The sequence below is a fragment of the Pholcus phalangioides genome, unplaced genomic scaffold (genome assembly GCF_987345545.1).
Source record: "Pholcus phalangioides strain wild (caught in Gottingen) unplaced genomic scaffold, Ppha-v1.0 ptg000015l_1, whole genome shotgun sequence".
Taxonomy (NCBI): Eukaryota; Metazoa; Arthropoda; class Arachnida; order Araneae; family Pholcidae; genus Pholcus; species Pholcus phalangioides.
Window position 1 is genome coordinate 114,827,234 of NW_028301608.1, and position 27,632 is coordinate 114,854,865.

Sequence of the window (27,632 nt, forward strand, 5' to 3'; positions counted from 1 at the left end):
GTTGTTTTCCACACTAATATCTATAATCTTTTTATTTTAGTTGCTCATTTTTTTAATCAAAAACATGTGTTTGATTGTGACTGATGCTTTATATCTTCATAATTATGGAATGAAAATATCTCTTCATAATTTATGCATTTACACATATTTTTGTAAAGGATTTAATTTGAAAAAATAGAAAAAAAGGTAACTCAATCAAATGACGAAGGGATGGTGTGGTAAACAGGTTACCTACCATTGCTCTACAGGGAACTCTACACAAAGAGCATAACAAAAACTTTCCAAATAGCAAAGTTATGAATGTAATGGTCAAACACAACTATCAATTCAATTCCAGCATCAAATTTTTTCCTCATCATTGCAAAATATCAATTTCTGGATAAATACAAACACAAAGTCCACAACAGGCATATGAGGTGGCTGAAAAAAGATGCCCATAAAAAAATATGGATGTCAAATATAACCACAATGCAGCAACCCAAAGAGCATATATGATGAAATGAAGAAAAAATATATAATACACACTACCCATAAAAAATATTATGGTTGCCTTGTTCTGAGTATGGGTAGCTTCTCGATTTATCCCACTATGATACCATACTTCTTTTTAAACATGCCAATCATGTTAGAATTCACAACCCCCAGAGGTAAGCTGTTCCATTTATTAACACAACACTATTAGAGAAAAATTCCCTGTGACAACACAACCTGGAACTACCCCTTTCTAAACAATACTGGTGTGCCCTCGTCAAAGCAGTCTATTGACAGCTTATTAATAAGTCATGGTCCATCTCAGTGAAAATTTTGAACACTTCGATCATATCCGATAGACAACTGCGTTCTTCCAAAATAAAAAATTTTAAAAAATGAAGTCTCTCTCTCTCTTCATAACTCAAGCTCCATGTGCAAACAAGGACACATATAGCAAAATCACAACACAAAATCTATGCCCCTCTGTAAGTATGATCTCCAAAATCTTACGCCAGTCCAGGACAAACCAAGCCTCAGGAAAGCAGAAGAACGAGTTTAGGAGAACGCGAAGTCACCTTCTTAAGAATGGAACCGAGCATTCTATTCATTTTTTTTACCACCGCTGAACAATGTTCAGAAAACCTAAGTCACTCGTCAATGAGAATTCCCAAACCTGTGACCCTAGTTGCATAGAGGCTAGTGATACCATCTCATAAGTAGAATGGGGGTTGTTCGAACCAAAATGTGCAACCATGCACTTGTCAACGCTAAAAGACATACTCCATTTACTTGCCCATGATAAAATCTGGTATAGGTTTGTCTGGAGCAACTAACCCTATCGCTGGGATTTCTGACTTACCTCCCATCTCTGCAAATTTTCTAACAATCCCATCGATAACCTGATCAAGTTTATCGATTCTATCCAATTCAACAAGTTGCCCCCAATCTCATGTAAAAAAAAACGCTTCAGGAGTTTACCATGTTGGACCCTGTCAAATGCCTTCTGGAAATCAATCAATGCCTTCTGGAAGATAAACAACTTCACATTTTTGCCTTTTCCTAAAGTCTTAGTCACACAAATATCCTAATATAATCCTAAAATAAAGTCCCTAAGTGAATCCATACTACTAGTACAAAACCATAAATGCACCTCATAAATATTCCTCTGATGAACACTTTTAAAACAAATTAGTATATGCCGGAATGTGCTGTGTACCTAATGTAAAGTTTGTTTCTGAAGAATACTTGCTGCCACCTTTCTTCAGAATTAAGAAGCAACAACATAGCAGGTTATTTTGCCTGTTTCTTATTATATATGGCTGAATTTTAAATGTATGCTTGATAGTTCTCTCTAAGAGAGGTATAATATATCCATCCTGTATTATTCAAATGGAGCCATCAAACAGAAAACTAAACAGCAGCTCATAGTAACGTAAATTTCTCACTTCTATTGGCACATCTTAACATCAAAATAATATATTTGAATGCAATTTTCAAATATACAATTGAAATTTTGAAGTGATATTATGCACAAACTATAACACTCTCAAAAGTAATATTTCTCGCATTGAAACGAATGATATATTTAGAATATTTTCTTCCTAATTTATCAAAAATGTTGTTCAAGTTTATACTGATACGATTATTACATGATCCTGGAATCAAAGGATTGCCCAGATGGAATGAAAAAAAACTACAAAAAGAAAGAGTTTAGTCCTTGTAACCATAAACTTTGAGAAGACTTTCAGCAACTAACAAATCCTTTTCATCATCGACTTCAAAGCACATCTGACTAGGCATTTCAATGTAACCGCATCTGAAAATTTCGATAATCTTGTGAAATCTACATACATGTACACATAGTAAATTCAATAGAAACAATTGTATAGCACACAAGAACATTTTCAAAAATCTCATAATTTTTTTCAATATCAAATAATGATTTTAATAGGACAGCAGTTTTTCATAATGGCTCGTTGTATAATCACATTTGTTGAATGGCTTACTCGAAAATTCTTCATGAGTTGCATATTGAAAATAATTTGCTAGACAGTTCAAAATCAAATATACAATTAAATACAAAATCAAGCACACAATTAATGACTTCCGATAATAGTTATTGATCTTATTTGAAATTGTTGAAACTTCAAATTACAACTACTACTAAACCATACATTCAACTTGTGTATATATATATTGTAAAAGTTTTATATTTTAAATGAGATGCTGCAAACAAATAAAGTGAAGTGGAAAGATGTAGCAAATAATGAAAATTCAAAATGGAAGGAAAAATTCAAATAGGAATTTAAAAATGAAAAAAGTTACGCTCTCATCAAGGGGGAACACCCTGACATCTGTGTTAAGCCAATGTCAGGGTGTGTCCCCCCCCCCCCCCTCTGATGAGACATTGACTATAACTTTTTCATTTTTGAATTCCTATTTGAATTTTTCATTCTTTTTTGAATTTTCATATTTTTGCTTTATCTTCCCAGTTCACTTCATTTGTTTGCAGTATCTCATTTAAAATATAAAACTTTTACAATGTTTTTCCACTACACAGCATGTTACAGCTACCTATGGCGCTGATATACACTGAAGAGCCAAAAAAACTGGAGAACCTGCCTAATATCATGTAGGGCCCCCGCGAGACCGCAGAAGTGCCACAACACGACGTGGCATGGACTTGACTAATGTCTGAAGTAGTGCTGGAGGTAATTGACACCATGAATCCTGCAGGGCTGTCCATAAATCCGCAGGAGTAAGAGGGGGTGGAGATCTCTTCTGAACAGCATGTTGCAAGGCATCCCAGATATGGTTGAATGGTTCGCACGCTGACACTTGTTGATGGCCCAGCATTGAAATCTGCAGCAATTTGCGGAAGGGTTGCATGTCTGTCATGTTGAATGATTCTCGTCAGTCGTCGTTGGTCCCGTTCTTGCATGATCTTTTTCCGACCGCAGCGATGTCGTAGATTTAATTTTTCACCGGATTCCCAATATTCACGATACACTCGTGAAATGGTCGTACGTGAAAATCCAAATTTCATCGCTATCTCGGAGATGCTATGTCCCATCTCTCATGCGCCGACTATAACACCACATTCAACTCACTTAAATTTCGATAACCTGCCATTGTAGCAGCAGTAACCAATCTAACAACTATGCCAGACACTTGTTGTGTTATATAGGCATTGCCGACCGCAGCGCTGTACTCTGATTGGTTCCATATCTCTTTATTTGAATACGCATGCCTACCAGTTTTTTTGGCTCTTCAGTTTATATTGGTTAGTTTCGATGAAAAAGTATTTTGTAATGTACATTTTTCTATGTATCTATTTTAAAATTCTCCAGAGAATTTTTAACAGATGTCAGTTATGCTCATTTTCCGCATCATACTGGTGCGTAAGCGGATATAGTTATCCCCTTCGGGGAGGATAATTGAAAGTATGCATAGTGGGGGGGGGGGGGTGAATGTTCACCTCCGGTCTACTGCCTTTGCCAATAATACAATTTTTTCGCACTACATCCACCAATGCACTAGTGCTGCTATCTGTTTTTTTGAAGGAAAAATAGATGTGGATAAAAAATATATATATATACATGAAAAATTACATCAAATATGTTATTTCATTATGAAAAAACTGATCACTGATCAGAAAATCTTCACTGATCCTTTGTGCACCACAACAGAAGTTAACCGTGTATATTAGTCGTATATGTTTTTATATGTGTCATGTCGTAATTACTTTCTGTGTCTATATATTTGAAATGTGTGTGCATATGTTAATAAATTTCAGTTTTTATAAAAAAACTTGAAAATTATATGAGCATTAAAAACATTACCTGCCTCCTTGTAATAACCCCTTTTCAATTAGGTCCACACATGCAAAATAGAAATGGCCACTTTCGACGAGTTCACCTTGCCAATCTTGACGTCTTGGACGTTTATAAGGATCAAAATTCATGGCATAAGTATTTTCATCTGAAACAAAGAAAATCATATTATTTCAATAACCTAGTCAACATATCAAAATTTTGAAAATATTAGGGGGGGTGCTTTGTCTCCTTCCCCATGCTATGAGATCTGACTGACACATCCTGCAACACTAACATTGTCATGATTTAGCCATTGTTTGGGGGGGGGGAGGGTAATCTGTGTTTTTATCAATCCAAAATTACCTCAATTCCATTAATCTTGAATGAAAGTGAACTCTCTTTGCAATGTTTACCAATATAATAATAAATCCCACAACAAGGTTTTTTTTAGATCTTGTATATTATTGGCTATAGCCTAAAATTATATTTCTCTTGATAAATCAAGACATTTACATGCTGCTACTAAAAATAAATTCCTGTATAACAATATTTTTTCAAAGAGATTTCAAAGCCGCTACAATAACATGGCCATGCTGAAGGCCTATCCCTCCAATTTTTATATCTTGCTCAAAATTACCTCCAATATGTTTTTAAACTTGTCATCGGTTTTTGTTCTTCCCAAGACGTCAGAAACATAAGTATTTTGCACCACCCAATCATCAAAAAGTGTTGCTATGAGAGGGAGAAAGAAGTTGTCAATATTTTTTTCTGGGTACACCCATACTTTGAGAACCCTTCGATATTTATCTGAGACGTGAAGTATATGACTGTATGTCAAGTCCTTCAATGTTCAATCTTGATATTGTTACTTTCTGTGTAGTACACAGCAGTATGATGCAATGAACACTTTTAGTGGGGGGGGGGGGGGGGCAAAACATCTGAATCTTATTAATCAACTAATCAATAATAACTTTTTATGGTCAATGCACAAACAAGTGTGTTTTCTGGTACTACATGCAAACAATTCCAATTTAGAAGAGATGTCAACAACAGCAGTAATTTGGTAGCATGTGATCAGTTGCCTCGTGATATAATGATAATCCTTCTACAACGATATTTTTTCTCAGTCTGCAGAGTATTGATATATCAGAATTTTAAAGTATTTAAAACTAATAAGCTCAGAATATAAGTGAGAATGTGTCTCAAAATTTACAGCAGTCAATGAATCCTCCTGTAAACCCATCTATCGACACAGAACATGAATTTTTCTATCGTAAAAATAAAGCGTGTTTACTTAATACCAAAAGATTAATGCACAGTAATCAGAGTATAATTCATATTACATATAAATGGTGTTAATGAATGGCGGTCAGCTGAAATTATTAAAAACAATTTGAAGAAACAGACAAGTAATATTTAAAAAAAAAGACCATTTCATAAACCTTGAAGACAGCTTCTATTCATCCCATGATTTAAACACACTGAACATACGTGGTTCCACTTCCTTCCATCTTAACTTGTGCTGACGGTAAACGGAAAACACAGAGTCATAATCATCGTCCAAAATCATGGAGCATGCTCTATCCAATTGTTCTGGTAACAAACATGGTGATGTGCATTGAACCAATCCAACTACATTGACTTCTAAAACAAAATAAAAGATAACTCTGATTTTTTTTTCAAATTATAAATCACATGGCAAAAGTTTTAGAAATTTTTATCATACAGATGCATATGAATTTAAGCAAAATCTTTGAGACAAATTTGAGAAAGCTAAAAGCACATAATTAAAAAAAAATGTACAGAGTTCCAGTATAGTGATAGTAAAAAGAAAACTCTTGTGTTTAAGTTTGATTTTTTTTTTCTGATCAGCCTACCTTTATGATGCGAGATGAAATCCTTAACAGCACTCAAAGATGAGCTGTTATCTGTGGCTGAAATCGAATCACGGAAATGAACTTCTGCACCACAAGATTGTGCTACTTCAGCAATTTCTTTGCAGTCAGTTGAGACCCATATCGATGAAAACCCTGCAACGAGTAATCGTAAGAAACACTGAATAAAAAAAATTCAAGCAAGGTAAAATTAGAAATATGATCAAATTTCAAAAAATATGATCAGGCTTGACTGCACAAAAATCTAGGCACCATAAAGCTTTTTAAAAGAGAGAGAACTTTTTTTTCTTTTGATGAAAACATGCCTATATATATATAAATTATGTTTCTTTCTATTTTTTTCTGTTCTACACAGTGAACCCCTTGCATGCTGGTGAATAAACACGCTGATATGAATTCCACTTTTTTTATTGTTCTTAGGCTTCAATTCAGTAACCACACATAGAAAATTTCAAGTGCCGATAATATATTTTTTGTTGTCATTGGCAACCTTGTGCACAATAAATCCCATGATTAAAGTCAAAGCCCTTTTCAATTTAAAGCCAGGTTAAAATCAGGGCTGTATATTGACTGTCTCATCCCTTGTTCTTGTCGCCTTGGCTCAATGGGTGTGGTCTCATACCAGGTGTACATCACTACTCTAATACTTTTCAACTCAAGTGCAACCTTGAAATACCAGCCACTGACAACTAACCACTTCTGTCAGAGCGATGACATCAGCTGGTAGAGACACAGGCACATCATGAAACAGCTCTTATTATATGATCCTTTGTTAAAATGAAGTGCTCAAATTAATCCCCATCCAGAGCACTTAACCATCTTCATAAATAACAAAATCAGATTGGACCCATATATTTAGGGTGGTTTTTGTCTGATTTCAACAATCTTTTATGCTTCATGTCTACTCCTTCCCTGGAAACAGTGTAGAAAACTTCTATACCCCTATTAGAAATGATCATGACTTGAACACATGTAAAAAGCTCACATAACCCTGGAAAAGCACAAGACGCTTGCTTATCACTACAGCCCCATTTACATGTGCAATATTGCAGCAGTATTGTCAAGGCTGATATTCATTTGACAACTTTCTTCCCTTGTAGGGAAAGCAATAGGGAACTGGAATTGACCCTGCTTTGTTTGGGATGCTTCGGGGGGGGGGGGGGGGGGAGGTGTAACCTCCTTTCTTATAATTCTTTGAGCTGCTAATTTAATTAGCCAACCTACATGACCTATGACGACATGTGTAAATTTGGGTTAAAGTGCTTCTCCATGTAAATGGATTTTTGTAAAAATCTTTGAAGCTGGTTTTTTTTTTTTAAATGGGCTTTTTACATTCCCATGTAAACAGGGCTAAAAAAAACAGGAGGCTTGATTATCCCTAGAAATTTGATAGGCTTGATTATCCCTTTGCCGCCTGGCAGTCGAGTGGTTAGGGAACTAGCTTCTCACTGTGCAGGTCTGGGTTCGAATCCCGGTTCGGGCATGGATGTTTACTAACACTAACAAATTCCCTGGACGGATCATGCTGATCCCTTGGGAATACATGAGGATCACGTTATTTAAATATGCAGGATGCTTCCATTCCTCTTGAAATGTGTAGGAGGTAAAAACATCTTAAAAATGTATGGTAGGCGTTCATGCTACAAGAAATGTGAAGGAGAAGCTTGTGTATCCCTGTGTATCTTGTACCATAACCAATGCTTGGCAATTTTTTATAACTTTACTAGTTTCTTTTGCCATTGCTTGATTAATTGGTAATTTTCACATAATGGTATGCAGAGACATATTTAAAGGGGACTTCTGGGGTGTAGCCTTATAGCCTAAGACGGCAAGTTTGGAGTATCAGCAAGTGTGAGGAATGAGTGGCCAAGAATTAGACCGTATTGGGAGAAAAGGGTGGCAAAATTTGTTTTTGTGTGCCCACAAAGTGCAAAACCTCTGATGATATATATATAAGCCAGTGAAACTCCTGCATAAAGATAGCCTTGTATATATTGTCTCTATAATTAGAGTCTCTAAAGTTTGAGGTTCCTGACAATCCGGGGTGATGGAATTTTTCGAAACTCCTCTCCTAGTTTTTCACTAAGGACACATTTCGTTCTTTTCCCCCCCTACAAATGTCAGGAATTTTGGTTAAAACAGGACTAGCCAAGACCAAAAGCAATGGTATTTCATGAGTGAATACTTTCATTATTTAGATTTGAATGGTAAAGTGATGAAAATAAAAGTAGAGATTACTGGCGCACTTCCGCATCGGACGCAATACCCAGGACAGAAGAGGAAAACCTGCGACAACTCGTACATTTTTCTTGGTGATTCCTACACTTCCGCCGCGGGCAAGCACCAATCCATGGACTCGATCGTCATCCCGCAGGATGTTGCACTTCCTCCGCTCTTCAGGGACACTGTCTTCTACACTTCCTTTCGACATCCTCATTAGTATTCATCCAAGCAAACGACAACAATTCATCGCTATCGGTCGATAAATGACCATTTCGATCCAGAATTTGTATTTAAAAAAATCTTCACTCTGTTTACATTTTTTTAGACTCCTGAAAGAGTGAGAACAGTGCTGACATCTATCATTCAATTCATCAACGAGAGTCAAGCATCGGGAAAGCAGAAAAGAAAAAGAAAAGCGCACCACACATGAGTCATCATCTAATAACAACAACAGAAAACACCATCATCAGCATCATCAGGTGGAGGAGATATGGCGGATTCTCGACGCAGGAAACTCCAAGACCTATTAAAGAGATCGGGCAATAATGTCTGCGCTGAATGCGGTAAAATAGGTAAATATCTAACGATCGGATACCGATACTTATTTTGCGATCGCGTCCGTGTTCATGATCGCGTTAATAGGGATCCGCGTCCGCGATCCCTCTGTGGGCGTTTTTATTGTTTTGTCAAGGAAATGACGCTTCTCACCTGATGTTTATGTTTCTGTGTGTCCAGACATTTACTCGAATTTTCTATTTTTTAATGATCGTGATTTCGTAAATTCATAAATGACAATCTTGATCACTGTTATTAATTGCTTATACGCGACTGTCACTATTCACTTCCAGTTAACGGTGTAAAAATTTTACCCCCACGGGGGTCCCGGGTTAGAATCCCATCCGAGGAAAAGAGTGATCGCAAAAAAAAAAATCATATAGTCGAATCGAATTGTTGACAATTGATGCACCAACTTCGAAAATGTAATGACTGTTCCTCATGAGTTTGGGGCCCTGGGCAAACTTTCTTCTTTTTTGAGGGGGGACCCCTATAGAGGTAGAGATACCTGTCTACAGTAGTATCTGAAAATCCAAGATGAACGGGACTGAGACCACCTTGTATAACGGAAAACTCAGATTATCCAAAAAATATGTAGAAATCGGCTTTTGGGGGGGGGGCGAGGAGCCCCAGAAGCGCATTTATGGTTTTCGCCGCATGTGGGCTACACAGTGAGGAAGGCAACCACCCTCTTCATTTACCTTTGCTATTGTTTTTTTGCAATAAAAAATTTAACTGTGATGGCTATTTCAGTGATCAAAACGTGAATCGCATTTGGCAAAGAAATTTGGTTACCAAGAGAAACATATGTAAGCATACTTTGACATCATTTAAACAAAAAGGCCAAAATCGTAAACTAATTTCAGATATAGTGTAAAAAATGTGTAGTTATTTGACTAATTATTTATACCCTCATAAGTTAAGACAAATATCGTCTGAAAATATGGCAAGATCTATAGACTTATAGCACTAGAAAACATAAGCTTTGATGAACTTTTTTCGCAACCGCAAGCCTTAATTCCTTATATTCATTCAAAAGCATGGAAATATGTAATGTTAAAGACAACTGTGAAACCTTAAAAACCCTAAAGTCCTCCTTTTAGAGGACTCGTAACTTGTGTTTTGGAACAGTCATAAGTGCAACTCGCAGATGTCATTTTTGTAATGATTTTGAACTGCTTTCAAATCACTCGTCCTGCTCACCATAGAAAATGGCCATAGAAGAAAAGAAGGAAATTCGCTGGCACAGAAGACAGTTTCCCCCTCTCTCTACCCTTATTCTTATGATAGATGGCAACAAACAGTCTTTGATTTTCAGTTACTTAGAAAAATTATAATTTGTAACAAGGTAATATTGTAATTATAAGGCTTGATTATGATGAACAAATATTATTACCCTATGTTTTAAGAATGAAGCCAATATTTTACTTTTATTCCCATATATATATAACAATATATTACTTTTCAATAATATATTTTTTAGGACCAGTAATACTTTCATAGCTCGAGTGGTGTGGTGGTAAGATACTCGTCTACCACCATGAAGGTTGCTTTCACGGTCCTGGGTTCAAACCCAAGGGGATATATAGATAAGATATTTTCCCTAATGAACTTGAGGTGACTACCAATAGAAAGCATCTTCATTTCCAACCCATCATATTAATGGCAGTAAATTGTAATATAGCGATATGGTCAGAGTTGGTGTTTGGTGTAGCAGTATACTTTCATTCATCATCTTTTTTACAATTTTAAATATTTTATATCAATAGTTTTGGGCCAAAATGAAAATTCATGACATTTGGAAAACATTGGTTCAAGTCCTACAACACCTAGTTGCCACCTATCTAATTTGGTTTTGAAAAGGTTAAAAGAATGTAGTCATCACTTGAATTCTTTTAAATTAATAAGAATAGTAAATTAATTAAATGGCCTTCTCCTGGCTATTTTTTTTTTTTTTATCAAAAATTATTTTCACTTTATCACATGTTTCAGTTCAGAGACATCTATTATTTCTGAAAAGCACAAATTTCAACATGCTTAGTTTTTGTTCATTGTTGCAAAACATGTAAAAATGTCTTTCTCCTGGCATTAAATAACCAGAAGGAAGGCTTGATTAAAAGTTAGGTGGGGGAAGTAGAAAAAAAATCCAAGTTTCTCTTGCAACATCAAGCTGCATTAATGTTTCATCTAAAGACATTGGAGAGTACATCTTGTGCTGTAGCGAAACAAACACAAATTTGAAATCGGTCGTTCCCCTATAAAATTGATGAAAAAAAAGCAAGGAACACAAATAAAAAAATTAAAATGTAATTGATAGAAATTTTAGAGTATCAGAGCATGTGTAAATTGAAAATGTGCAACCAAAATAGATGGAATATGTTTTGAGTGTCATGCATAAGATCGAGTAAAGTGCTGAAGCAGGCAAAATGCCTTGTCGGATTTGCCTATCTGTTAATGTAATTAAATTTAAATTACATTTTTTTCATCACTAATTTTTAACAAACTTCATTGCTAACTATATTTCATTTGTTAGCAGGTAAAGAAGTGTACCTAAGAATTTTTTTGGATTTTTTGGTTGACATTTTTTAAAATTTTTTTTGTCCTATTTCGTGATAGTGACCCATCTATTTTTTTTGTCCCCTTGCACTAACGCATAAGTGAGAGATCACTGTATATAATAAATGTAAATAAATTCAGTCTCAATTGTAAAAAATTCCACAAAAGTTTTTTCTGATCCTTTCATGATATCCATTACGTATTTTCAGTAAATACTCAATTGTTGTTTATTTCCACAGGACCAGAATGGGCCTCTTATAATATAGGTGTATTTATATGTGTTCAGTGTGCCAGCTTCCACCGTAGTCTTGGGTCGCATGTTAGCAAAGTAAAGTCACTGATTCTCGATCACTGGGATTCCGATCAGATCAGCCTCATGGAAGAAGTTGGAAATGTTAAAGCCAAACAAAAATACGAGGAACACATACCTGTTTGTTATAGAAGGCCTACTTCAACTGATCCAGAGTAAGATTTTTTTTTCCCCCATACAGGGTATTTTTTTAAATATCGAAAAACTCAAATATATTTAGTCTTGGTGCCTATATGTTACAGTAAAAGTGATAAATCCAGTGATTATGCATAATTGCTGACCATTTTAGTAAGTTTGATAAATTTCCCTAAATTTATCACTTTCTATCAGCAATTCTGTAGTACCCAAGTGTAATTGGTAAATTTGATACATGCTAAGAAAAATTATCACTTTTACTGGTGTCATTAGTAAGTAAACATGATAAAAATCATACCAAATTCATCACGTTTGCCAGTTATTATTCATAATCATAATTTTGTGTTAGTAAATATGATAAATGTGGACCATGCAGACGTGGCAAAACTAAGAATTGGTTTGCATATCGTCTCTCATCCCTTTCCCAAGACGAATAAAATAATGCCCATCAACAGTGGAGTTGTCGGATAGGAACAGATAAATTGCCACATGGCTCAAGAATCTGGTATGCAAGGGATTTCAAGAACCGTTGGCAACATCTTTGAAAAATTAAGATTTAAATGTAAGGACAAAGTGATCACTCTATCATCCATCACGAGCACTGTAAAAGTAGCTGACAAAAGAATAGAAATTGATCTGCTGACACTTTTCCAAAGAGTATGCGTCATTAAACAGTCTGATGTGGAGTTGGAATAGTACTTAAAATATGAACTTGCACCCTTCCTGATGCCTTTGTTTTCAGAAGAAGTGATGCGAAAGGGAACAAAATCCTCCATGTACTCAGCTTTTACTTCAGTCTCCAGAAATGTGACATTTAGCACATGTCGTGGTTGATGGTGGGTATCTGTTGCACGAATTAGTCTGGCATCACAATGACTCTGTTGGCTCAGTCATGACTAGGTATGCCACGTATGTACAAAAACCCTTTGGTAGAAATGCATCTGTTGTTTTTGACGGTTATTCAGTGGATGGAGCCCAAAGAAGTACTAAGAGTACAGAACGTATATACATTGATCCACTGTACAGTGTTGTGCAGACATCATCTTATCAGACAAAGCAGTGCTCTGTCAGTGAAACAGGAGAAATTTCTTACTAATGAAGGAAACAGGCGATGTTTCATCACATTGCTTTGCAACACAGCATTGACGTAAAGCATGCTGGGGAAAATGCAGATGTCGACATTGTGAAGACTGCACTTTCCTAGGCCTCAGCCTATAAATAAGTCATCATCATTGAGTAAGATACTGATCTGTTGATGCTTCTCACTGGTTTGGCTCCTAATGTGAGAAATGGGTATCTACACAAGAGTGGAAGGGGTGTCTGCTGTTTTACTGTATTGTAGTTCCTCCTTCAAATATGTTTTATCAAGCTGCCCATCAGGTATTGTCCTCTTTTCCTGCATACTGTGGATGTGATACCACATCTGCCATTTTTGGCCAAGGCGAAATCAAATGCTGCACTATTCTGAAAAAAAATCCTTAGCTAAAAAGAATTAGTTTGTGTTCTTACAATAGCACTCCTCTGCTGAAGACATAGCCAATACAAGAGAGAAGTATCGTGTCACTTTGTATGAAAATGACATGAACACACAAAATTTAGATCACCTGCATTTCATCAAAGCTGCGGCATAGACCAGCAAATTAAGTCCCTCACTGCCACTGACACAAGATGCTACCAGATACCATTTCTTCCAAACATACCACACAGTCCAGAAGTGGTTGTTGTTTGAAAGACAAAACTACAGAGACTAGGATTAGATGCTTACAGATAAAAGGGATCGCATCAATTCAAGCCAGTAAGGATCCAGCATCTTAATCCTTATTGAAATTTACATCATGTCACTGCAAGAAACAGTGCCATTGGGCTTGCACCAGTGAAAAAGCAGGCCTGAAGTATTCAGGTCCTTGCACTTTCTGTCGTGGCCAGTCATTTCAAAATGCTCTTACTCCTATTTTGGAAGGCAGCAACATAGATGAAGATAAGGCTTGAGCAAATTGAGGGGCTTGCCACCAATCCTCTGCTCACTCGCATTACAGTAAACACAAGTGAAGTGATGACGAGGATCATTCATTACCAGGACCTTCAAAGCGAGTTAAATTACAAAAGGTACTCTTAATTACTCTTTTATAAAAAGATGACGTCACTCTCCATTATTCATACAAAGGTTTTTAACAACTGCCTGTTGTGAAGATGAATTTTTGGAAAGAGAAAATTCAACTGTCTCTGCTGGGAATCGAACACACCATGAATTAACCCCAACTATAGCCCATTGGAAAACAATTATAAGTACAAAAGTTGTAGCGAATTTTGTCTTTTACAGTATTGTAATTTACACTTTTGCTCTCCGATGTATAGGAACAGCCCAAAAAAGTCCAAAAATTTCTGTTTTTTCAATATAACTCATCTTGCACAGGGCTTTTGTTTCTGCAAATTTGGTTTTTTGCTAGTGGCTTTGGCCCCTACAACATTTCCAAAAATGAGAAATATCCAACATTTTGCAAGGAACCATGTATAGTTTAACTGGGTTATACATGAATCTTAGACATTTGTGAAAGGAAAGGACGTGGGTTCGATTCCCCCACAAACGCAGTTGAATTTTCTCTTTCCAAAAATTCATCTTCGCAACAGCCAGTTGTTAAAAACCTTTGTATGAATAGCATAGTGATGTCATCCTTTCTTAATATGTGTTTCGTAATTTTGCAAAAATTATAGTACTTTCACTGCTTTTGTGGTTCAATAGGTATAGACCGTGGAAAAAAATTATAAGCACAAAAGTTGTTGTGAATTTTGTCTTTTACAATATTGTAATTTACACTTTTGCTCTCAGATGCATAGAAACAATAATATTAAGCCTGAAAAAGTCCAAAAATTTCTGTTTTTTCAGTATAACTCAGCTTGTACACAAAAATTAGAAATCCAAAAATTATTTCTTTTTTTCTTTTATACCCGACCTTTTGCAAGAGACCATGTATAATTTAACTGGGCTATACATGACTACTATAAGACGTCTGTGTGTGCATAGGTGCCAGAACCTAGGAGGGGGGGTTGAGGCTATTTCAGCCTTCCAATAAATTTTGTGAGAGGGTTGAGTCTCTCCCCCAATAATTAATGAATATACAATGCAACGCACCTCTCCCCCTCCACATATGAGCTTCATATAATACAAAGACTGGCAACTTTCAGCCCCACTCAATATTTTCTTCATGCTGGCACCTCTGCGTGTGTAAGCTAATCTATCTTCTGCATTCAAAAGTCATGTAACAGTTACGTGAATTTTGTGATTTTGTGTTGTGGGTAGAGAAACATTTTTACATTCCGTTTTGCTGCAAAGAAACTTATTAGTTGCTGAAAAATGCAAATTCTGTGACATTCACTCAGATACATATTTTTTGCTAAACAAATACTTTTAAACCTGTATAAGACTGTTTAAGAGTGTCAAGGGATGGAATAATTTTTTGTTTTAGACAGGTCTTTGTCTTATGAAGGTCCACATCAAGTTGCTAATCACAGACGGGACTGCCTTTTGATTTCATTCAAGACAGGTTTCATTGTATGAAATAACCCTATAAATTATATGTATAGTATTGTTTCTCTTGTATATCAATTTTTGCTGTTACTTGTGAAATTTTTTTTTCCAAATCATATTAGATGTTTTTCTTCAATTACAGTGTACTAAAAGAACAGTGGATAAGGGCAAAATATGAACGTGAAGAATTCATACACGTGGATAGGCAAGTCTACACAGCTGGGAAACTGGAAGATTTCCTATGGAAAAGAGGGAAAGAAGATGGCAGGTTTCAGCTGCGAAAATTTGTTCTCAATGAAGAAGATGGCACCCTCAAGTATTATGTTAAAGAGGTAGTGAGTCTTTGATTTTGTAATAGATATTTTCATAATATAATTTCATTCTTTATAATTGATGAATCACAATAATGTACAGCACAATGTAAGGGAAATAGCAACTTGTTTTGTAATTGTAACATCAAGACAAATCTTCTCTTGATAAAATTTATCATGAGATATTAATTGTACTAATCTGGGGTTTTATATAAAGCTAGCAAGAAAACAAAAAAAAGGAGCAGTCACATGTTTCCCAAAAAATAGGTTTTTATGATAAGTGGCAAATACAGTTGTTACCATTTATTAGAATCACGGATAATGTCATTATTCAGGGTATTGTTATCGCTTTTGCAAAGAATGGAACTGACCAATATCATAATGTAGGGAAAAATTATTTATAGTTATTGGGACTTTGGATAATGTTATCATGTTTTTGTTAAAGTTTTTTTGCCCATTCCATTCTGAAGCTAGGTTTAACTAGGTTTTTTTTTCTGAAAGTTATTGTTATCAGGCTGCAAGACTATGAAGGAGGCTAGAAGGTGTCTCTTGGAGCCCATCTCCCTTGTTGACAAATATTTCCATACTTAATGTTGTAATCAATCTATAGTGTTTGCTGTGATCCATGTACGTGTGAAGCTGATTTTGCAATGGCCTTCCAATAGTGAAGGCAAATGTATGACAAAAAAAACTTTCCTTCAGCTCTTGATCAGTTTCTTTCAGTTGACCACATTCAAATTTTTTTTTCGAGAGTCTTTCTCAAGGAAATGTATGAAATGTACTGTGCATTAAAAAATATCATAATTTGCAATATACATTCGACAGTTCCATTCTAACTGCAGGGTTTTAGCTGAATGAAAAAAGTTTAATTTTAGAATAGAATAGAAAAGGGGGGAATGTGGATATCAAACCAAGCTACCAATTATGTGGAAAATAAAAGCAGAGTTGTTCCGATTCGAAGTTTTTATCTGCATCTTACACAGTTTTATTTTTATTCTAAATCTAAGAAACATTTTCCCCTTCCCAATAAGCTAATGACTTTATAACAAAATAATTCATTTAACCCTGTGGCGTGGGATCTATACTGCCCAACTACTACTTCTCATTAAATACCCCTTTTTGAAAAGTGGGTTTCACACTATAATAGTTTTGCCTCAACATTTCACGACTGCTATCATTGAGTTCCCACCCCAAGATTGTGAACTTAGAGGAGGGAGAATATGTTCCATCCCCTAAAAATTAATTGAAGACCAATTTATTCAATAAAATGAAAACTACACTCATTGCCATAAAATTTGCGCACCAAGAAATAATTGTGGGATCAAAACGAAAGTTGGCCTGAAGGTACATGTCGGGCAGATATGCAAATGATTAGAAATGCAGCGTGATTGCGCATTGCGTAATGCCACTAGAGGGCATTGAACTTCGTTCTCCTTGGAGTATAAAACAGGTAAGCAGAGCTTGCTGGAGTGTATTTAATCGTTTGCAAAGGAAATGCTGAGGTAGACATGCAGTTACGCCGCCGTCGAAGACCATATGAGCAGTTGTCAGAGTTTGATAGGGGAAGAATCATCGGGATGATGGAAGCTGGGTGGTCAGCTCGGCGAGTAGCTCGTCAACTAGGCCGTTCTGATTTTACTGTGAGGAGGTGTTGGGACCAGTGGATAGAAGAGACGTCATTTACACGGCGACCAGTAGAGCCAACTGCCTCATTGGCCGCTATCCAGACACAGGCAGCAGCTTCACTACGGGCCCCTGTGTCTTCCCGAACCATCGCAAGGCACCTGGCTGAAGGACATCTGGTATCGCGGCGCCCATTACGTGTGCTGCCAATGACACCCACCCACCAACGCCTCTGTTTGGAGTAGTGTCGAGCACGGCGGGATTGGACTGCAACGGAATGGAACCAGGTCGTCTTCAGCGACGAATCGAGATTTAACTTGAGCAGTGATGACAATCGTGTTCGTGTGTGGAGGCCCTGTGGTGAACGCTTCAATCCTGCCTTCGCTTTACAGCGACACACCGCTCCCACAGCTGGTGTCATGGTATGGGGTGCCATTTCTTACGATACTCGGTCACCCCTAATATTGATCCATGGCACAATGACAGCCCAGCGGTACGTCCATAACATCCTTTAGCCACATGTGTTGCCACTCATGGCAGGGCTCCCAGGAGCCATTTTTCAACAAGACAATGCTATGCCACACACAGCAAGGATGTCACAAGACTGCCTCCGCCACATTACCACCCTTCCCTGGCCTGCTCTATCCCCAGATTTGTCACCAATCGAGCATATCTGGGATCATTTGGGATGGCAAGTTGGACACCCTACGAAGCTGGTCGAACTAGAGGCGCATTTACAGCAACTGTGGAATGAGATGTCTCAGGACATCATACGGAACTTGTATGCCTCAATGCCCGCTCATATCGCATCGTGCATTCGCGCTAGAGGGGGTCCAACAGAGTACTAAAACTTCTGTTCATCTGTACTTTTTTCTGCAATAAATTATCCTTTTTCTTGGATTTTCTAATCACTTACTTATTTATATCAACGTAGTACTTACATGTGTAAAATTTCGTTTCATTTTGACGACTTCTTCTGTGTGCGCAAATTATTATGGCAATGTGTGTATTTTTTAAAATGGGTATTTTTTCTCAAAACTGTAATGAATCACGAAAAAATGACTTGAAAAGAGTCAATAAGCATTAACAAGAACGTATATAGTAATGTTGAAAAGTTCTGAGATTTTGACTGCTTTTTTAGAGATCTATAATTTTATGTCAAACATCTGGCAGTCTGATTTGAAAAATAAGATGTCTCCATTCATGTGTAATCAGAGTTTCTAACATGTAAAAAATTACAGTAGGAGAGACCTTAGGGCTTCCTGTATACAGGGTTTAAGGGCATACGCAGGAAAAGTCGTGTATGGCATACATCATGAATTATTGGGGGAGAGGTCTCAGCCACCTGGCACAATTTATTGAGAGCTTTAGTGGCCTGAGCTCTTAGATTCTCGCACCTGTGAGTGATTGATTTTAATCATTATCATTTTATTGTGTACTTCAGTTAAGAAAGGCTTTGCAATTTCTCTCAATTGAGAAAAGTTTTTTTGAGCATGATATGTCACCTTCATTTATTTTTTTCCTCAAATGATATTTTCCCCTGTTTAGAAAAATTTTAAAAGTTTTAATCTCCAAATAATTCATTCTAAACTGTGATAACGATTTGTCCCATTTAAAGATTGACATATGAAACACTTGAAGAATGTTGTACAGTAAAGTTGTGATTACAGGCATAATTGTTGATTGTATGATTTTTCTTTTGCCTCATGGAAATTTCTTTTCAGACTCACAAAGAACCAAAAGCAACAATTCAACTTTCTGAGTTAAATGCAACTTTTTGTCCAAAGAAAATTGGCAATCCCAACGGCTTACAACTAACTTATGTAAATGATGGCTCCACCCGAAACATATTTCTGTACAGTGAAACTGGAAAGGTACTTTGTTGTTGTTTTTTTTCCCCTTTCAGTTCTATCACTTTATTTTAGTAATTATAAAATTTGGCCTTTTCAGAAAAAAAAGTTCTGACATTTATTTTGTGTATTGTTGATCCTTATGGTATATTCATGGATTGTGTTCCTTTGGTAATGAATATCACACAAATGTCTTATGTAGTAGAACCTCTTTGTTATGTCACCCTCTCAAATCTTCTCTCTGTTTATACTGTCAGATTTTGATAGCTTTGGCAAAAGTATTTGGGCAGCTAATGTTCACAGTGCCCTTATATACCATCTCTAATTTTATGCTTTACTTGATTGATATGCAATTATTTTTGGGTTGAAAAATGCCCCCCCCCCCACTTCCATATTAAACAATTGAATAATCCAACAAACAAACTCATCAATATCTGTCAATGTCCTGTCTGACCCAAATATTTTTTATACAGGGTGATTCTAAACTCATGAGACAAGCTTGAAGAGGTGATATAAGACTTCTAAACAAGCATTTTTGGTCATAGAATGTGTAGTCGAATTGCAATAATAACAAAGGTGATACAGGGTGTTTTTAGAATGCACAACAGGAACCATGAACGCCAGAACTTTGCCATGGGCTTATCCCATTGCAGAAATCTCTTCCAGCCCAGCTTTGCGACAGAGTCTGGATCACTTTATTTTGTATCAGAAAGGGAAAAAAAACAACATTTTTATAGCATATTTTCCCCGGATAATTGTGTTATAATGCACACCAGCACTTCACCAAAAGCAATTATATTTTTCGGATGGATTTACTGCAATAAATGTAATCAACCATTCAAGGGTGCAGGGTATTGTAATGTGATTTGCAACCTGGGTAATGCAAATTCTACTACAAGTCATTATACCGCTTAATCATTGCTTGGCACAGCATAACCTTGATGGTTCTTGCACCAATAAAAAACAAATCCAATCCGAAAGTGCATATGCACCCTGAAATGGTTGATAGCACATATCACAGCAAATCCGTTGGAAAAATATGATATTTGTTTTTGGTGAATTGCTGTTGGGCACTCTCTAAAAACACCCTCTACCGTCTTTGCTATTCCAATTCAATCACACATTCTATGATCAAAAATGCTTGTTTCGATGTCTTATTTCACATCTTAAGGTTTGTTCCATGAATTTAGACACACCCTGTATTTTGGTCCTTTGGGAAAAAAGCCAGCTTTGTCACCCATTACAAAATTAAATCGAACTTGTCCCCTCCCTAAAGAGAAGCACAATTTTACTAATGACATTCCAACATCATCATATGTTATAAACTCTATCTTGTTTTAATTCAAAGCGTTCCGCTAGTTATGGTTGTGCTTTTTTTCCGTCTACTTACCCTTATATATTTCTGCTACACATTCAGGTTATCAAATTTCAGAAAGCTCTCATGTTAAAAGCAAAAGGAAAATTCAATTGAAGATTTTGGGATAGTCAAAATAACCTTTACAAAAACAGGTTCTTAGAACAACATGTAATTAGCGTGCATTTTTCTAGAATCTTAAGATAAAATAAAAAATTGTAGCTACCAAGAACTGAAACAGCAAAATATATTTCAAATTATGAGCTATTGGACGTAGCTCTGTTTACTTGAATGAAATACACTAGGGTTCAAAATATATGGATTTCTGAAACTTTCTTGAGAGAAGGCCTTAGAAATAGATGCTGAATTTTTTGCTCTTTAAATAAATATATATCTTTGCTGATTTTTTCTTTTTACTTGAGTCACCAATCATTCCTCTTTAACGGTCTCTCCACTTATACTGTTACTTTATTGGGGGCATGCAGTCATATATGGTTAATCACTTGACTCCTAATCTGCCCGTGCTTGAGAATGACTTGAGAGACCTTTAAAATTGTGTTTTGCTTGAGCATATGCTAAAATTATGAAAAACAAAACTTGTCTAGACGTGTTGCATTTATGAACAAAAGCTTTCCTGTTTTACCAGCATTCTGTCTAGCATCGTAGAAAATAATGTAGAAATATTTTTAGTGGGAAAAAATATTTTAGGCTTTTTTTTGGAAAAGAAAGAAGAATGTTTTGCTAAACATGTGTTGAAAGAATGTTTTTTGAGTAGCATGATTTTAAAAACGTTTTATGTATAATCTGCAGTTGTATTTTTTTTATACAGACAATAGTTGATTGGTTTATGGCAATACGAAATGCAAAGCTCAATCAGTTAAGGGTAGCATATCCTGGTACCAGTGAAGTAGAACTAGCTCAGTATTTGACCAGAGACTTTCTAAAAGAGGGTTGGATGTTTAAGACTGGGCCTAGAGCAAGTGATGCTTATAAGTACAGATGGTTCACTTTAGATGATCGCAAACTTATGTATCTCGAAGAACCATTAGTAAGTAAATATAAATTCAAGTTAATTACATTTTAAATGTATTATGCATGTATTTATTCATATGTATGTTAAAATATTTTCTACATCAATGTAGGTGCCACAAGCTCCAAGTATCTCTAAAAATAACATCTTTCATTTTAATCATAATTTATATCATTATTGTCCTTTTCTATAAACTGATATTAATCATGTGGAATTTATACTAAAGGATCATTGAAAGATCATCACTTAGATACTGCTTCTACCACATCAAAATTGTACAGTATGTTAAAAAAACTGCTTTATTTTGTTGGGGCCCCAAACATAGAGAAGCCTCTTGTCAACAGAAATGGTGGCTAGGAAGAATTATTTAATATCCATCTAAATTAAAAGTTGTTCTCTCTGATTAAGGAGAACAAAAATGTTCACATAACTACTGCTTATGTTCTATATTAATCGGTACTATAGATTGATTATACTAATCTGTTGATATATTTTACCAATATTACAAGAAATGACTTCCCACTAAAATTTCTGAACTTTGTTTCCCTTGTTACAAATCAGGACCCTTATCCAAAAGGAGAAGTGTTTTTAGGCTACCATGCAGATGGTTTCGCTGTTAAAAAAGGTGTACCACCTGGTATGAAAGAGCAAGGTTTTGGTTTTACTCTTCGAACTAGAGATAGGATATACCTCATGGGTTGTCAAAAAGAAGAAGACAGAGCAGAATGGATAAAATCATTACAAAGTGTCATAGAAAGGCCATTAACTCCACAGGATAACACAAGTAAGTTTACCAAACCATACAGAGTACCTATAATTTAAAATGACATTTCTGAGCTATCTACAGCCTTAACTACCTGTCAGAAAGATATGAAACTTGACATCTCAAAAGTTTCATAATTTTCTGATGAGTAGTTAAGGCTGTAACATGAGGCTGTACAGCTCTTAACATGCCAGCTTAAATTATGGACACTATATTTACCTCTTATGGAATTTAATAATCATGTTAAAAATAATATCTTTCAAAAAAGGGAAGAAGGGTATTGTTTCTATATAAATTGTAATCGTTACATTATTTTAACTGCTTATAAAAAGCATATCTGATGATTTTTGCCGCTGTGGTGGTCGAGTGGTTATAGTGCCGGACTCGTGATGCGAGGATCCGGGTTCGAACCCCACAGTGGTGGTCGGCTGAAGTTGGTTTTCTGTGGTTCCCAACTTCAAGGCGCAAATGCGAGCCGATCTCCCCGTTAAAAAGTCTCGCCACAGAGAGCAACAGTCCTACAACGGTAAATCATTCAACCATAACACTTCACTCATAGTTAGTAAAACTGGGGGCAGATGACAGCACTACACATAACAAGCATTACACAGAAACAAACTTTACGTCAGGTTGCACTACACGTACACGCACATTCCCGCATGTACCGATTCGTTGGGGGGTTCCGCGGAAGGGGGGGGGGTTTCATGTGTGGTGTAGCAGTAGTAGGTAGGGGCTCGGGGATCCATGATGTTCTTAAGTCAGCCACCTCGTTGGGCAATTTGCCTGTTGTGGCGTTGTATTTGTATTTTGTATTTGTATATATTGACATATGCAATCAAATCTCAATAAGTGAATGTTCATCAATCGACAAAAACTTTGAGTTATCATTAGTTTAACTTCTTGGAAATCCCAATTTCAGCGTGGGATAAAGAAAGATTTAAAAATAACAGCGCTGTTTATGAATATCGTCCTAGTAAAACATGCCAAACTACTGGAGATGAAGAAATTTGAAAAGATTAAGTTATTCTAATTTAATCATATTTAATTACTGAATAAGAAAAATATTTAGAAAAATAAACTAGATGCATACATACTGTATGGAACATACGTACTTATGGAAATGGACACTTACATGATACAAATTATAAATAAAGTACAGTAAAACCTCGTTAAGTCGTCACTCCGGTTAAGTCGTCATTTTTCTTTAGACCCTTCCAGCTCTCATAGACCACAATGCTATTAAACCCTCATTTACTCGTCACTAATTTCGGTTAACTCGTCACTATGAAAAAGCTTGAGAAAGAGGAACAGACTATTTTTATGGCTCCCATTAAAAAAAAGAGCTTGTTAACAGCATTGCCATATGTTTAAAAGTCACCATAAAATCCTATGCACCCAAACGGAACAGTTTAAGTAACGAAAGTTATGCTGGGGAAGTTAATTTGCCAACTAAGGTTTTTGGAACGTTGGGGACTGTTCAAGATAGATCTCATTTCTGCATGGGCTCCATTGGAGAAACTGGACAAACCGCAAGACACCCAAGCTCTGCCACAAGAAGCAACGTAAGCACTCTCCCCCCCCCCCTCGCCCGCAGGTGGGGAGGGCATCTCCGGCAAAACCAAAATTTATTGATATGTCAAAGATTACATATAGTGCAAGGAAATAAAAAATTATGTAAATCGAAGAATCAAATTAATAAAGTTAAAGTCAAAGTGCAACGGGCACGGTTAATAAATAATCATAGAAAGCATCATATGTACATCAAATTAAATTTGATGTACATATGATGCATGAAAATATGATTTCAATTTAAAAAATACTCAGAATTTATTCATAAATCACACTGTACAAGTTTTGAGAGTGAAAATACAGTGTGTCATAAAATAAAAATATATAAATTTTATATGGTCCTTTTAACTTCTGATTTAAAAAATTGTTGCCCTGCCTTTTCTGAGGCTAACAAAAAAATTCCGTACTTCTAAGTGCAATATTCGCTGAGATATTTGAATTAAAAACCAGAAGTTAAGGAAAAACTTTATAAATGGGGGGGGGGGCATATATTGTCGTTTAGTTTATGCCATTCTTTCCCAACTGTACTCAAATTTTTGAATTCTAATATCCCAGAGAATATAAATACAATACAAATACAAATACAAATACAACGCCACAACAGGCAAATTGCCCAACGAGGTGGCTGACTTAAGAACATCATGGATCCCCGAGCCATTTTTTGGAGGCCCTACTTACTACTGCTACACCACACATGCACCCCGCCCACACACACACACCCGCGGAACCCCCAACGAATCGGTACATGCGGGAATGTGCGTGTACGTGTAGTGAAACCTGACGTGAAGTTTTTTTGTTTCTCTGTAATGCTTGTTATGTGTAGTGCTGCCATCTGCCACCAGTTTTTCAAACTATGAGTGAAGTGTTATGATTGAATGATTTATCGTTGTAGGACTGTTGCTCTCAGTGGCGAGACTTTTTAACGGGGAGATCGGCTCGTATTTGCGCCTTGAAGTTGGGAACCACAGAAAACCAACTTCAGCCGACCACCACTGTGGGGTTCGAACCCGGATCCTCGCATCGCGAGTCCGTCACTATAACCACTCGACCACCACAGCGGCACTGTGGTGGTCGAGTGGTTATAGTGGTATATTGCACTTAGAAACATTAACTTTTATTATTTTTTGTTGACCTGAAGAAAGACAGGGCAACAACTTTCTAATTGGAAAATAGAGGACAGGGGACAGTGTAAAAAACTAATTTTTTTTATTTTATGACTGTATTTTCACTCTCGAAACTGGTAGGGTGTGATTGCTGAACACATTTTAAGTATTTCGTGAATTAGAACCACCCCTCTACGACACACAGTTGATGACATAAAGGCTGAATTAGGACATATAGGATACCCTGTATCAGGATACACCAATTTAAATCAGCTTGAATTAAAAGCATGATTAAAATCAGGAGTTAAATGACTTGATTTTTTTTTTAAATCATTGATTTAAATCACAAAATTTTAATTTTGTTTTTTCTTTGCATAACTTCAATGATATTGGAGTAAAAGTAACCTAGTAAGGTGTGTATGTTATTGATATATGGTAAAGTTTGTGATTAAAAGAAGTATAGAAAATCTTTTTGGGGTTATAATATAGACTTGAACTTAATGCCAAGATACAGTGCAGAAAGAAAACGGCTCTATTTCTAGATTTTGTGCATGGAAAGAATTTCAGAAAAATATAGGGAATTGAACTTGGCACTTAAGTAAATTGCACCAAGTAGTTTCAATGCATCACAATGTAGCACTAGGGTTTCCCTGATTAAAAAACAGATGAATAATTTTTTGTATAAAGCCTTGAATTCTATGCCCAAGTTGCTGATTCAAAATAATAATAGATGTTGTATCAACATCATTGGTCTTTTGACTTCACTTTTTGTATTAAAATTTTGAGTTTGCTTGTTTTTTTACCAAAACTCATTGAATCTGCGGAAGAATAAAAATGTGTAAAGTTTTAAGCAGAATCATTCAAGTCGGAAACACAACCACAAATTGGGCAAGAGACAATCTTGTCAATAAAATTTGTTTTATTTAGTTGATGCTGAATGGCCCTTTAGTTGTACATCCAATAAATTGAGATACCTGCACTATATGTATGATACTGAGTTGCCACCATGCATTCACTTCACTTTAATTGAGGGGGGGGGGGCTCATGAACAAAAACACTTTTCTCTACAAGAAAAATGGTTATCCATGAAGTTAATTTGGGTCCAATAACCTTCCATGTTGCATAAACATAGAGTTTTGGTTGTAGTTCCTTTGTAGTTTATTCATTAATGCTTAATTAGATTTGAGCAATTAGGAGAAAAAAGCAGGTAAGTGATATGAAAGTATGCATTCTTAATGATTAACAGGATTTGTTTTAATTAATAACCAGTCAGTTAATTAAAATAAAAAAAATCTGATTTAAATTTTTTTGATTTTTTTCATACCCCGCCCTGTAAATTGACATATACATAATATTGACATTAAAAATAGTTTTATGAGGAAAAGGGTATCCTTTCTATAAATTGTAATCACCACATCGTTTTAAATGCTTATAAAAAAAAACATCTGATGATCACTTTAGGAAAAAAATAATAACAAAGGCACTGTTTCTGTCTTTTAAAAATCTGTCTATTAAAATCACAGTACACCAGTACTGTGTATAATGTAGTGCATCTAATGCAATGGAAAATACTTATTTGAAATTTCTTCTGCGACTGTTCATAAAACCAATTATGTGAATTTTTACAGATAATTTGGTTACATATTCTTCTTTTATATAATATGAGGAATATTTTATTTTTTCAGTGGCAGCAAATTTAGTAAGAAAAAGAAGTACCTTCAGCTCGCCATTGCATCTGCTCAAAGTGAGGTAGCCAAACACAAAATCATTAGGAAAAATCTCATGATTTTATTTCAATTGACCAAATATTATAAAGACAAGGCAAGTTTGTTGCTTATATTATCATTCAAAAAAATGCTGAAGAATGTCGGCTGGAACTTTCCGCTGCCCTGAACATTCAAAACTAATACTTGCTCAGTGCTTTTCTTTTTTTATTCATCACAAAATCATATCAACATCTATTTCAAAGGCTTGCAAACAGACAGTTTTGGCGATTGCAAATTTTTATATGTAGTGTTTGTTGAAGTAGATCATCTATCTATCATATTGAAAGTTTGAATGATGATAATGATTTTTAAATATCGCAGATGAACAATCCTCAAAAAGCACAAGTTATGGCATGTCTATGAATTTCCTTGAGGATGCGAAGCATATTCATATATAAAAAAATATATATAAAAAAAAACAAGTTAAAATGAAATACAATTTGTGAATCTTGAAATATCATTATTTTATTTTAATGGTTACGTTACAATTAGCAAAATATAAATTTAAATGGCTGTGAAATTTTTTTCCTTTTTGATTCAGTAACAAAAACAGAAAAGTCCAGTTAATTTTGTAAGCCACATGACTTGGAAATGAAAGCTCATCACCATGATTGACATGTACTAAACCAAGGCTTGACAATTTAAAAAAAATTCAGGTGTCAGCCAGCCAAATTTCTTAAGAGCCAAGAATGATTTTAATCTCAAGAAAAAAGTCTTAAATAATGGTCTTTCGACTTTTTCAGAATTTTATATAATTTTCCTGTGCTAAAAGAAACA

General features: G+C 35.7%; 2 protein-coding genes across 4 annotated transcripts; one reads left to right on the forward strand and one right to left on the reverse strand.

Moving 5' to 3' along the window:
- Window positions 1-2,073: 2,073 nt before the first annotated feature.
- Window positions 2,074-8,752, reverse strand: Csas (CMP-sialic acid synthase). Of its 3 annotated transcripts, none has more exons than XM_089245191.1 (5): window positions 8,420-8,752; window positions 6,164-6,316; window positions 5,778-5,930; window positions 4,314-4,452; window positions 2,074-2,287 (listed from the first exon to the last, which is right to left on the reverse strand). In XM_089245191.1, the coding sequence occupies exons 1-5, from the start codon at window positions 8,616-8,618 to the stop codon at window positions 2,182-2,184; spliced, it is 750 nt and encodes a 249-aa protein (XP_089101317.1). In that variant the 5' UTR covers window positions 8,619-8,752; the 3' UTR covers window positions 2,074-2,181. The 3 variants fall into 3 exon arrangements, with proteins under 3 accessions (XP_089101317.1, XP_089101318.1, XP_089101319.1); XM_089245192.1 differs by having other exon boundaries at window positions 4,318-4,452; window positions 8,420-8,743; XM_089245193.1 differs by having other exon boundaries at window positions 8,428-8,620.
- Window positions 8,753-8,798: 46 nt separating this feature from the next.
- On the forward strand, window positions 8,799-27,251 carry LOC149077641 (arf-GAP with dual PH domain-containing protein 1-like). The gene is made up of 7 exons (XM_089245190.1): window positions 8,799-8,976; window positions 11,755-11,980; window positions 15,629-15,818; window positions 19,145-19,294; window positions 21,454-21,672; window positions 22,216-22,438; window positions 26,775-27,251. The coding sequence occupies exons 1-7, from the start codon at window positions 8,895-8,897 to the stop codon at window positions 26,840-26,842; spliced, it is 1,158 nt and encodes a 385-aa protein (XP_089101316.1). The 5' UTR covers window positions 8,799-8,894; the 3' UTR covers window positions 26,843-27,251.
- The last annotated feature ends 381 nt before the right edge of the window (window positions 27,252-27,632 follow it).